Here is a 13603-nt window from a genome sequence, read left to right as displayed (position 1 = left end):
AAGATCACAAGACAATTCTATGTATGGCAGTTGTTATTTTAGAAATCAATCTGTTAATAAAAGGTCCCCCCCCCTCAAATTTACAAGTTACCCCTCGTAATGTATACCAGAGCATAGGAAATAGCTGATTAAACAATGTTTTCTTTATCTTTGCTTTCATAGTTAATTCTGGATATATATATATATTATCATGAAGATAAAATTCTCGAATCAGAGTAAATTTCAAGCAGAACGATGAGCAGTTTCAAAATGGGAAATTGTGCCTATGATCTTTAAGAAGCTTTTAGTACAGAAGAATGTTTCAAGTACTTAGAGAAGGTAGGCAACAGAGAAAAAGCTGGTTTTTGTTGGAGACCTAAACGGCAGAATAAAATGCATTCCAGATATATGAAATGTTACATGAAAATACGGAAAGAAAAGAAAAGAAAGGCTAATAATAAAGATGAACAACTACTAAATTTTTTGCTTGAGATGTAAACTATAGTCATGACTACTACAACATAAAAATGTTGCATAAAATGTTGTTCCTTTTTTAGTTCCTCTGTACTAGAGTGCACAAAGGAACTGAAAAGGATGTAATATTCACATAGCACTGAGCAGGATGAAAATGGATAAAACTACTGACTTTACTTTACTTTTGTGTAAAGTAAAGAAATTTCAACTTTGTAGTATGTGTGTTGCGTGTATACATGCTGAAACATACAATGTCCTTTGCAAAATATGGTTGATAGTTTAAACATTGTAGCCATTCTTTCAGAGTACTTTACATAAAACCAAGGTCTTATTTTGCAACTACCTTTGGTGAACATTCATTAAAAATCCTAAAAAAAAAGCTGTGAAACCAGGTGAACTGGGCTATAGAATTTACATAGCATAACTTAACAATAAACTATGTTTTGATATTTCAACATGATGTTTACCATCTAGTTTAAGACTTTTCCCCCCCTCCAAATTTACAATTTAATTCTGATGATGCATGCTATACAGCATAGGAATCTGGATCATTAAACAATTTTTTTCTTTATCTTTACCCTTCGTGATTCATTGTGGATATATTATCATGAAGATAATTTTTTTTTGAATAGGAGTTGATTTCCAACAGATTGATGAGCAGTTTTAAAATGGGAAGTGGACAATGAGACATTTGTGTTTATGGTCTTTCAGAAGATTCTAGTATAGAAGAATGTTTCAAGTACTTAAAGAATGCAGTCAACATAAAGAAAAAAACTGTTTTTTTTTTCTTTCTGAGACCTAAATGTCAGAGTAAAATGAATTCCAGATATATAGAAATGTTAAGGAAAATATGGGGAGAAAGGTAAGGCTAATAATAACAATGAATACTCACTAAATTTTTGCTTGAGACATGAACTGGTCATGATTAGCACAATATTCCAATATAAAAATGTTACAGAAAATGTTATTGTTCCTTTTTTTTATATCATCTGTACGATAGTTACAGAGGAACTAAAAAAAAACGAAGTAATGCCTAGAGTTCTAGTCTTTTGACTAGAACTCTGAAAATGGGCAAGAAAACACAAAATATTAACTGCATTCTCAAAGTAAACCTATAAAACAGATTTACACTCTGGCTACCTAAATAGTAAAAATATGAAATGTTTTTATAAGTTCACTATTAAGAGTGTAGTTAAAATGTTTTGTGAAGATGGCAAATTAAATATGGAAACAAATGGAATAATTAAGCTTAGTATGGTAAGAAGCAAGAAATAAATCAGCCAAAACAAAACATTACTGGTAAGTAACTTAAAAAATAGTATTCCAATTTTAACACATGAATCTGAATGCATGGTTAGAAATAACTGTCCAAAGAATAGACCACAGATATCAAATCTGAAGTAAACAAATACAGAAATACATGTAATCAAATATACATTGTGCTAACAGCCTCTTGTAATTGTTTACATAGAGTTGATGTTTCTTCAGAGATGAATTTTTCCAAAGGCATGACAATTCTTTTCAACATTTTGGAAAGAACTATCATGATATTTGGACAAATTTATAGCATTTAAAGAAGGCTGCTGAATGGTGGCATGTTTGTAAAAAAAAAAAAAACTGATGAATGTGTCAAATATAAAATCAGAGTTTCATAAACTATATTCGTATGTTCAACTCATTTTGCCACTACAAATGGTCCAATTTGAAGCCATAACTGAAATGACTCAATCAAAATCCTAAATAATAAATTTCATTAAATTCTCTCATGTTAGTGTTTTTAGAATGATTACTATCAATTCAAATCAGTCCTTTAATAAAATTAATCCAAATGGAATCAAAAATGAACCAAGTGACATGTTCTTATCTACATCCTAAATACTGTATTTTATTATACTTCAGTCAGAGTGGAATTTTTGCAATATATTATTGACAAATTTTGCTCTGAAAATAGCCCTGAATGAAACAAAAATTGACATGACTTGACAACTTTCTGTAAGGATACTGAATTTCAATAAATTCCATCCTGTCAGAGTTGAATAGCTTATATGAAAAGAAAAAATGAATCTATATACTTATTACCTATGAAAGATCAAAACATGATTTCAAACCCAAGTGTAATTCTCTTTCTGGTCATCCCCCCCCCCCGTACACCATAAATATCTTATGACTTCAGCACCAATGAAGAGTCAAAAACTATTTTCTAATCTGCCACATGGATACTTCATGACCAAGCAAGTGCTATGATAATAAATGCACTCTTACAGAAATGATGTCATTCTTTATCAAAACAATTTTCCCGTTTCAGTTGCATACTAAACATTTTATGCTTTTGGTAAATACTTTAGCATATAACTGCTATCATTTTGCATGATTTAAATTACTAAAAAGTTTTAAGTGAAAAAAGCTATTTTCTAATCTGCCACATGGATACTTCATGACCAAGCAAGTGCTATGATAATAAATGCACTCTTACAGAAATGATGTCATTCTTTATCAAAACAATTTTCCCGTTTCAGTTGCATACTAAACATTTTATGCTTTTGGTAAATACTTTAGCATATAACTGCTATCATTTTGCATGATTTAAATTACTAAAAAGTTTTAAGTGAAAAATGGCTTGACAATTTTTAGTAATGATCCTAAATTCCAGTTTTCATCAGAATTCATCAAGTGAACAGTGTCCACTATCTGAAGCAATAGATTAAATGTTTATTTAGTATAAATGGATAAATAATAGTTGTTTATCCCATGTTTAAGTAGATTTTATCCTGTGTTTAGCAGATTAAGCAAACTGTGAGAGTTTATACCACTATACTATGCCACAGGTAGACATCTGCATTGAGGAAATCTCACTGTGGATATGAAGTGACACTGTTGTAGACATCAAATAAACAAAAATGCTTTTAATTTGGAAACAACATAAAGTACTTTGTCTTTTACAATGCACCCACATTTTTTTTTAGTATATTTAGCTTATTTAAAAGATAGTGATAATAAAGATCCTTGCTTTAAGCATTTTTTTGTACCTACTAAAGATACATGTGTATCTTTAGATTCACAAAGATATGCAAATTCACTTTGCATATCTTTGAGATTCACAATCTAAATAACAAATGCCTCAGCAGAACTTGAACCTAGCATTTAGCAAGTATTATAAGTTTTGCAACTATGCCAGCAAAAGCTCTTCAAGTTTCTAACTTCCCTATTTTTAACATCCACAAATGCAATGGTCATTCCATACCATAATGAGTTTTTGGAGTGAAATCACTACTAGAAGACAAAGAAGTGGCAGAGTTATAGATACCTTTCCAAAGAGAATGAGTAAGACAATTAATTCGCAAAAGTCCATACCCACGGTGGGATATGAACCCATTTTCTGCCTGGGTTCAAATCCAACTGTGAGCATGCATCCAATCGAATTACAAAAATAATCCACTGGGCCAGTAGCTTCAATTGTGCCTTCTGAAATCTGTTTAGATGCTTACAGTTCGATATTACCAGTTTCAACAATTGGAAAAATAGGAAACCCTATTTTTCCAATAAGGTTCAGTATCTGAACCCTATTAGAAAAAAAAGAAAAAAAGAACCAGGTACTTGTATCATACTTAACATTAGAATTCTGTATGGTAGATGAGGGAGATCAAAAATAGGCACAAAAATAATCAAAAACCAATTAAACAAAGATAATAAAATTAATTTATCATATTCCAGAGAATTTGATATTTGCTTACATAAGCAATAAGCTGTTTCTATTTCAAATAAAATATTTTTCATGTCTGTACTAATCTAAACTGTTATGATATTAATGCTGGATATTTCTATGAATGTGCTCGCTACTTAATCCCAACCACATCACTTAAAGAAAATGCCTAACAGGTGTATATCGGTTTATCAATCATCGATGTTCTCAAGCTATTTGTATTTTGCAAGAGGATAAACAGGTTTCTGTGAGAAAAAAAATCCTACTACCTCCCTGTTAGACTTCATTAAATAAATCATCATGATCAGTGGAAAAAGCCTTCTAAATGCTCTTTGTTTCCTAGATTAGAACTGGGGGTAGTTACAACCAAAGAACAAATAACATTATTTGCTCCAATTGCTACGAAAACATTTTACCTAAATAGTGATTTGGAGATTACTTTCCAGGAGAATATACACATATAAGAAACGTCTGTTGCAATGCTACATGCAAAGAATTTCTGCAATTAAAAAAATATCAACAGCTAATCAGTTATTTTCTTAGAATAAGATAGACCACTTCCATCTAAATGATTATGGCTGAACATTTTAATTCAAGTGGCCTAAGGCTTAAATATTGAACCAAAAGTTTCCAGTTGATCAAGAGAAAGGGTTCCAGGTTAGTAAAACAAAAAAACAAAGAAAGTGAAATAAAATCATAGTTATTTAGATTAACGAGTGATTATAAAAAATGTATAATGTACATTTGTTGTAAACCCACAAAACTTGCAACTGAATAAAGGATCCCCTCTCAGCTCCTTCTAGTTGAGAAAAAGCTATATAAAACATACAAGAGAAATACAACCTTACAAAATGAGCATATAAATGATTGCTGAAAAACAGTACCAGAAATGTATGATGAGATGTTATTAATCACAAAACGCATACAATCTACAAGTAACATTTTAAGAACAGTAAATTGAAGTTGTACATAAAATCATTGAAAGTTTATTTTTCACTTGGTTAGAGTATAATAAATTTAGTTTAATCCTTTATCCAAGTGTGAGCAGACAAAGTTTGCGTCTGAAAGTATCTTAAGGACTGGGGTAAGGTGGTACAACACCAGGGCACTCACTCCTTGCAGGTAGAGCAAGCTACCAACACTCCTATCTTAGTATCTCCCATAATGCAAAACACATCTCTTTGTGGATATGTCTAATGTTATGCATTAAGGGAAGGGCCACAACCCAGACTAGTTTCAACCTTTATTGAGGTCTCTTCAGTGGGAGCCAGGCCCAAGTGGAGATACCAGGCAGAAGCATTAGCAGGTCATCTCTACCTATAGGAGTTGCCAAATGGTGTGCCACCCTTTTTTAAATAAATTACTCTGGATTTAGAGAAAGATGTTGAAAGTTTATTTTTCATTTGGTTAGAGTATAATAAATTTAGTTTAATCCTTTATCCAAGTGTGAGCAAACAAAGTTTGCACCTGAAAGTATCTTCAGGACTGGGGTAAGGTGGGTCCCAAGGTGGTTGCAAGGAGTGCCCTGGTAATGTACCACCTTACCCCAGTCCTGAAGATACTTTCAGGTGCAAACTTTGTTTGCTCACACTTGGATAAAGGATTAACCTAAATTTATTATACTCTAACCAAGTGAAAAATAAACTTTCAACATCTTTCTCTAAATCCAGAGTAATTTATTAAAAAAAGGGTAGCACACCATTTGGCAACTCCTATAGGTAAAGATGACCTGCTAATGCTTCTGCCTGGTATCTCCACTTGGGCCTGGCTCCCACTGAAGAGACCTCAATAAATGTCGAAACTAGTCTGGGTTGTGGCCCTTCCCTTAATGCATAACATTAGACATATCCTCAAGGAGATGTGTTTTGCATTATGGGAGATACTGAGATAGGAGTGTTGGTAGCTTGCTCCACCTTGCAAGGAGTGCCCTGGTGTTGTCCCACCTTACCCCAGTCCTGAAGATACTTTCAGGCGCAAACTTTGTTTGCTCACACTTGGATAAAGGATTAAACTAAATTTATCGTACATAAAATCAACTTTAATTTTAACAATATTTCTGATACTTCATCAATTCAACTAGCATTAACTTGAACACTGTGAAGTTTTTCTTTAAAAAACTTCAAGAAGTCAGTAGTAGTAATGAGAACAATACAGTATGCCCACAGATTCGAGACCCTTCGACACTTCTGCGCATGTCGCAAAAAGGAGAATCCATTCCGATAATAGGGTAATCAATCCATCTTCTGGGATGACTTTGTTTATTATTACAGATCGTAAAATTTAGCTTTTATTTTACGAACATTATAGTTTTTTAAACTAGTACAGCGACAGACAAGAAAGCATGTGATTTCGCATGTTGGCGACCAATTCGTACATCCTTCATTTCTTTCTCCTCTTCAGCATGAATCAACTATTCTTGGCAAAAAGCCAAGTGGAGCTCTGCAAAGTGTGGGCGTACTATATCAACTTAAATAAAAATGACTCATTACAATGCAGTCTCCCTAAGTTTGAGACTTCTTCAAAGAAACTAAAGTAAATGAATACAAAGCCAGAAATAATGCCTTAGATCAAATTTCTTTGCAACTTTGTACATCTCTTCTTCTAAACTTCTTGATCAGTAATTTATTGGGTATTCTTACTGTAGTGTTCCTTGTTTCTTCCGATATAAAAGGGAGAAGTGTGACAACAAATCGTCCAAGCAAAAAATCTATTACTTATTAATGATAAACTAAGTTTAAAGTTTTTTTGTTTTTTTTAAATAAAAATACTAGACATACTATAACAATATATTTTAATGGATTATTTTTATCCTCTTGACAAAATTCATGTGAAACTTTACAATGAATAAATATATAATTTTGTTTTGATTTCATAATTTAAATATCTTCATGGGTGTTTTAATTTTATGCTTCTTTCAAGGATCATAGTGGAAGCTAATATTAATATTTTAAATATGAAATTATTTAAATTAAGACACGTAACTATCATCAAAGAAAAATTCACTTTCTTCAAAGCACTGTATAAGATAAATATGAGTTGGCTTCTTCAAAGGATAACCCTTTTATTTCTAAACTGAGTAATGTGAATTTGATGTCAACAAAAAAGTAATTTTATTTTGGCATTAACTCAAATTCAATTAGATTTTTCAAAATGAACTTTAAACAATTTTATTTGAAGAAAAGGTTCTATAAACAGTGGCATAAGTACTTTTTTTTGGCAGGAGAAAAAAAAAAGCTTTCAGTAAGCCCTCAGTTTCTGTTGGTCCTATCTAAAGTTCTCTCTCCATCAAACATGGTACTTATGCCTCTATCTATTCAGATCATTCTTTATATCTCGAGTAATATTCTGCTAAGAGAGAGAAGAAAAAAAATATTTACCTGATTATTTTCCAGGATTGTTGTCAAATTCCAATCACCATCTTGTTCAGCCCAACTTTAACAACAATATCATATATATATACACATACATATATATATATATATACACACACACACACATGTAACAGATCTAGTACATAGATATATAGACATATAGTATAATATGTAATATGTAGTATTATGTAGAATATATATAAAAAAAATTATATTATATATATATATATATATATTATGTATTACAATGAAGACTACTACAAATGAGGTTTGACTATAGGGAATCTGTTTCAACCAGATACTCTGTTAACAATAAATTAATATTAAACCAAGTAATTCAAAATGCAAAGGTTAAGAAACTATAAATGTGAAAAACACTGCTATTTAGCACAGAAAAGCATTAGACTATAGCAGTTCTTAGTAAAATCTGATGTTTCTTATAGTTACAAAACAATATTTCTATTTAAATTTCCAATTTTAACAGCATTAATGTCAAACTATTTGGTGCAATAGTAAGAGAATGCATTACTTAATTTAATAAATAAACAAACTAAATATGTAGTAATTTTGAGTATGTATGTATTTATCACTAAGGCCCTTAATAATGCTGTGAGGAACATTCTGAAAGTAATGCTACCACACACACACACCAAGAGATTACGTCAGCAAAATGAAAAATAAAATCAATTCTCAACATAATTTCCCTCCTCTTCAACATATAAGTTTTTCAAAACCATCACACCTCTACTTTGATCTATTCATCATTTTAAAATGGATAATCTTTAGATGCCTTCAATTTAGGTAATAACTAGAAGTTCAATTGAGCCAAGTCTGGGTTATTGGGAAGATGTTAAAATTCAATCTCTTCCACTGAAGTGAACACACTCATGTGCAGTCTCACATTGTCTAGTTGCAAAAGTAATGGTTTTCCTCAGCACAAATACAATTAATTTGTTGTTTCAACTTTCTCAGAGTCTTCACAAATTTTGTGAAGTCATTGTTGTCCAATCGCCATAGAATTCTGATGAATGACACTTCTGCTATCCAAAAGACAGTCCGAATTCATTTTCCAGTAAACATAATTGAACTTTTTTGGGGCCCACATTGAGATAGGGTAACAATATTCCACAGACTGAATATGAATACTTGTTATGACCTATTGTGGTTTGCAATACACTGTTTTGGCATGTGCTTGTGCTGTTGTTACCTGTTTCCATTTTGATATATGTTTTTATGAATATTTAACTGGCTCATTCTTTTTTTTTAATTAGTCTCATATGAATCATTGATTCTGATATTTAAAAAGAAGGAATTTTTCTGCTTGTTTTAAATAACAGAATCAGTAAGTTTAATACCACTACTTAGAGAAATAAATAAATAAAATACTGGAAAAGTGCAAAAAACAGATGAAATCTAATTTGGAAGAAGTCCCTATACACAGTGAATTGTTATGACATTAGTTATTTATGCATTATGTCAAAATAGTGGAGACTATTTTTAACATAATGCTACCCCAACTGCTGTGTTAGAGTAACATCTAGTTTAAACATAAGCCCGTGCACAATTGCCACATTAATGAGGGCATTAAAAGTTATACACAAATTCTGCTTATTTTTTGCAATCTTGTGGAGAACTTTATTGACTGTTCTTTTGCTAGTCATTGTTTATAAATGTTTAACTAATAATTAAATAGTTAAAGACTGAAGAATGGTTTACAAATTATAATTTGTAATCCATTCTTAAGTACTTGCTCATCAGGACATATTGTTATAGCTCAATTTACGAAGATACTAACTACGCCTAGTTTTTGGATTAGGTGGTGGTGGTGGTGGTAAAAGTATGCGGATGTATGGGCTAGTGTGTCTGTCCTGCCAGTCTTCCTCCTCAAGGAGATCAACTACCATGTGTTTCTGCCATGTCCTATTCTGCTGCATTCCTCATATGAGAGATAGTTCCAGTCTTCTATATTTTTCATCCATTCCACCAGTATGTCTAAGCTTAAGGTAATATTAGGATTAGCTATTATTCACCACTTGACTTACAATGCACTGTTTTTGTATGTGCTGTTGCTGAATGTTTTTTTTTTTTTTAAATTGATAAACATTTCCTTTGAATATTTGAGAATATTTCTTTTGCAATTACTTTTCATTAGCTCTTTCCAATATTGGTTTATATATTAATATTAACACAGGTGTTTATATTAATATTAACATAAAATCTCTGACTTAAAAAATAAAACTAAATAAATAAATAATTGTGTTCTATCAATTTTTTTTTTGCCTATATAAAAAGCAGGACAGAGATCCTCATGAACCTAGTTAAGTGACTTTTGCTGAATAAAGTTAAACAGAATCTCTGCTGTACATATTCAGTTTTTCATGAAATTAAGTAATGCATTCCTTTTTTTGGTATAGTTTATTTTAGAAACAATTCGATATAAGTCACAAGAACACCACAGAAACAGCATCCTCAAAAATAATATATATACATAAGTGGCGTCGTGTGCCCGTTTCGGCTGGTTGTGCAGCAGTCGTGGGGGTTATGCAATCCATGGTACAAAATTCGCATCAATTTGACCATGTGATTGCATTTTTATCGATGTATGAAAGTTTTGAGAGTGCACAGTGCATCAGCACTCATCTTAATTGGCCCAATGCAATTAATTGTAGGATAACTTTGAATACTTTCATTTATCAATTAATTGTAATCAAATCTGTGTAGAGTGGGAGAACAATCAGTTTGTTTTAGGATTTATTAGAAAACAATGAAGGAGAATGCTCTATTTGGTTGGTATATCTGAATTACTCAAAGGTGAAAACATTTGGACCATCATTTATAAGACATGTGAGAATGGGCAGTACCATCGACAGTGTAGCATAGAGGCAGCCTGCCTGACGGCACGGCTTAATAAGGGTGCTGGTTCAGCCATATTGCAATAGGAGGCATTGCTACGCTAACAATTCTTGTTAGAGTAGCAAGTGCAGAAAGAAGTTTTTCCAAGCTTAAACTGATTAAAAATTATTTGCAAACAGCAATGATCCAAGAAAGATTGGTTAGTCTAGCAACTATATTGATAGAGGTGGACATAGCTTATAATTTAAATTTAGAAGAGATTATAAACACTTTTATTGTGCGATATCCCTGTAGAGCAAACATTTAATTAATATTATTATGTAATCATTTTGCATTAATGTTTCTCTTGTAATAAAAAACAAATTAGAAATTGGAGATTTTCTTATATTTTTATCTTATAAACCATCAGGGGCGATATTTAATTGTTTGCCTCAGGGCACGATCTAATCTGACGACGACCCTGAGAATGGGAAATGAGAGTAAAGAATAAGTGCGAGTAGAAATACTTTCATTAATGGCAAATGAATTATTGATAATTGACATTTGTTATGTGTGTCCCATAAGTTGCTGGATAGAATGAATAGCATGTGATCCTAGAAAGTCTAAACATAAGTGAATTTACGATGGCATAATTAAAAAAAAAAAAAAAAAAACATTAGGAAAGGAAAAGAGATTTGTTTATAAAGTATAAATAAGTAACCAATAATAAACAGCCACTAATACATTTAGTAGTTCAGTTAAAAACCATAGGGAGAGGCTAATCCAACGAGCTAATAATGTTGATTGGGTGATTCATTTAAGCCTGACAGGAATACATGCAGTTTGATGGAGCAGCAAATCATCTTATAAAATTTGTTTATGCAACAAAATTACTCAAAAATCTTTCAAGAAATGCAAAAAAAAAAAAAAAAAAAAACAACGAGCTTTGATTGCAACATCCACGTCCCATTCCCCAGAATTCTCCACTATGTGTTCAAAAAATTCAATGAGTTGATTTCTGTGATGTTTTACTATGTTAAACGGGAAGTAAAGTTCCATCAGGTTGGTGTGACGGAGGGTAATTTTTTACTAACAAAAATCTTGCAAAGCATTTATTCTTTTCGATGATTTATAAAAATATGCTGCCAATGCACTGATAATTTGGAAAAACAATCTACATTCCTTGATATTTGAGAGGCTTTGCTTAAGAACTAAATTCAAAATGTGGGCATAGCAATGTGTAAATATTGCTAAAGGTAAGCAATTTCTTCTGTAAGTCATCAATATATACCCTCTTTCCATTACACAGGCACCATCATAAGTTTGGCCGACTAACTTGCCCTTGATATTAAATTCCTCAACTCTCTTTACATGTTTAAAAAGACCACTAGACATTCTATCATCAGTTACGTCTGTAAATCCGATGAAGCTTTCATGTATTTGCCCGTTACGTACAAAACAGAACAGTTGATAGCTGCGATTTTGACATGACATCAGATGTTCCATCCAGAATAATGGTCACAAATGTAGCAGCAGCAATTTCTTTTTTTATAGCCTCTCTAGCCACATCAGATATAGCACTAATGATATCATTTTGTACTGTGGAAGAAGTTCCTTGAAATACAGTTGAATCCTTTAAATGACTGTCTAAAAGTGGATCATACTTATGAAGCACATTTCAAAATTCTATACAATTTCCTCGATTAGTTGAATCTTCAGACTCATCATGATCTATCAAAGGAAGCCCTTGCTTAGCCAATAGCATACAGCATCAATTAATTGTTTTAAGATGTCTCTATTTTAAAAAGATTAACAGGTAAAGAAAAAAAAGACTATTTTTCTTTACCTGTTCATTATGACAGCTAACTTAAATTGTTCTTTGTTTGTCGATGAGTGTCAATTCTTTGTTTTCCAAACATCTTGAGATTTAATAATAACTGAACATGTGATTGGGAGCACTCATGTTTTTGCACTGCTGCTGTTAAATGGTTAAGGTCAGAATATCCATGCTTATTCCAAATGCCTTTCTCTCTGGAGAATAATAAACAAGGTCAACAAAAGTCGACTTCACTTCACATCCAGTTAACCATTCTACTGTATTGTACTGTGAAATAGAGAAGTGTCTCATATACTACTAAGTTTTTGCATCTTTGTGCATGCTCTGAAAATTTGGAAAAAGAGGACGAGGCTTACCTCATAGTACATCATACAATCCAGAAAAGTTCTGGCAGAAAACAGGACATTCAGTATATCGTCAACACTGTTTCCCTATTGTAAATATGGGTCAAAAAAGTTACAAATTTATGGAAAATTATATATTAAAAACTTGTCTATATTATATATAAAAGCTTGCTTACCATTAGTTCACAATTCACACATGCATAACAGATGAAACTCAGAAAACAAAAACAGCAACTCATGACAAATGACAATGTTCAATTGGATTGGTTGACAAAATAACCAATCACAGCCCCCTAGGCATTATTGTCTCAGAGCTCACCCAGCCTCACATTCTCAGCGGGTTAAAACTACTAGAACGCTAAAAATTTGACCCACTGCGCCCTCTTTACATCTTTTCAAAGGTGTATGTATTTTGAAAGCATACCTGGGCTATTAATGCGAACGGAATGCAATGTTTATGCGTTAAAAAGTGCCCTTTTCATGAAGCACTAATCATTGCCCTCTTCATGAGGGCAATGAAGCATTAGTATCTCGTATTTAATTTTAGGAATCATGTGAAGCCAGTAAATAATTAGGGGAGTCTTTAAATGGAATAAATGCAAAAACATAATATCAGTAATACTGATATTTCATAGATGAGCACTGCACACCCTGCACACCTGGAATATTCGTCCCTGATGTATATATAAAATTGCTAACAAATGGACTTGTGTATGCCATCTATAATGGAATGTTCTATATTAATAGAAAGACAACAATTAGAACAATCTTATTTACTTACCAATCAAGCAGCTCACGGCTCCAACTAAGATCATAGAAGTTGTCCATCTGACCTGTGTACACTGAAAATTAAAGAAAAAGAAATTATATACATAAACTATGCTCCTTTTAATTTGTACAAGTTCAATAATTCCAGCCACAGATTCTGCTATAATACTGATGCTAAATTAGACCTGAACAAGAAAATGCGACCATCACAAATTTGCTTTGCTTCAGAAATGACCAACAATGTACAGTAGTCTACCATTTATCCAACCATATTGGAAAGTCAATTTGCCATTCTAAT

At 32.0% G+C, this 13603-nt stretch overlaps 1 protein-coding gene across 2 annotated transcripts in view; it reads right to left on the bottom strand.

The window, feature by feature from the left end:
- Positions 1 to 13372, bottom strand: part of LOC150103763 (cellular tumor antigen p53-like) — a 357156-nt gene extending 343784 nt beyond the window's left edge. The window contains exons 1-2 of one of the 2 annotated variants that reach the window (XM_090396534.1): positions 13319 to 13372; positions 7531 to 7585 (exon numbers count right to left, since the gene is read on the bottom strand). In XM_090396534.1, the coding sequence (XP_090252660.1) occupies positions 7531 to 7585; positions 13319 to 13365 (102 nt within the window). In that variant the 5' untranslated portion in view covers positions 13366 to 13372. Of the gene's footprint in view, positions 1 to 7530; positions 7586 to 13318 lie in introns of those variants that run through there. The other variant, XM_090396535.1, reaches the window with a different exon arrangement.
- Between the last annotated feature and the right edge of the window lie 231 nt (positions 13373 to 13603).

This window comes from Typopeltis vanoorti, chromosome 8 (genome assembly GCF_054136105.1).
Source record: "Typopeltis vanoorti isolate ZY-2024b chromosome 8, IOZ_Tvanoo_1.0, whole genome shotgun sequence".
NCBI classification, from domain to species: domain Eukaryota; kingdom Metazoa; phylum Arthropoda; class Arachnida; order Uropygi; family Thelyphonidae; genus Typopeltis; species Typopeltis vanoorti.
This window is presented reverse-complemented; position numbering and strand designations above follow the sequence as displayed.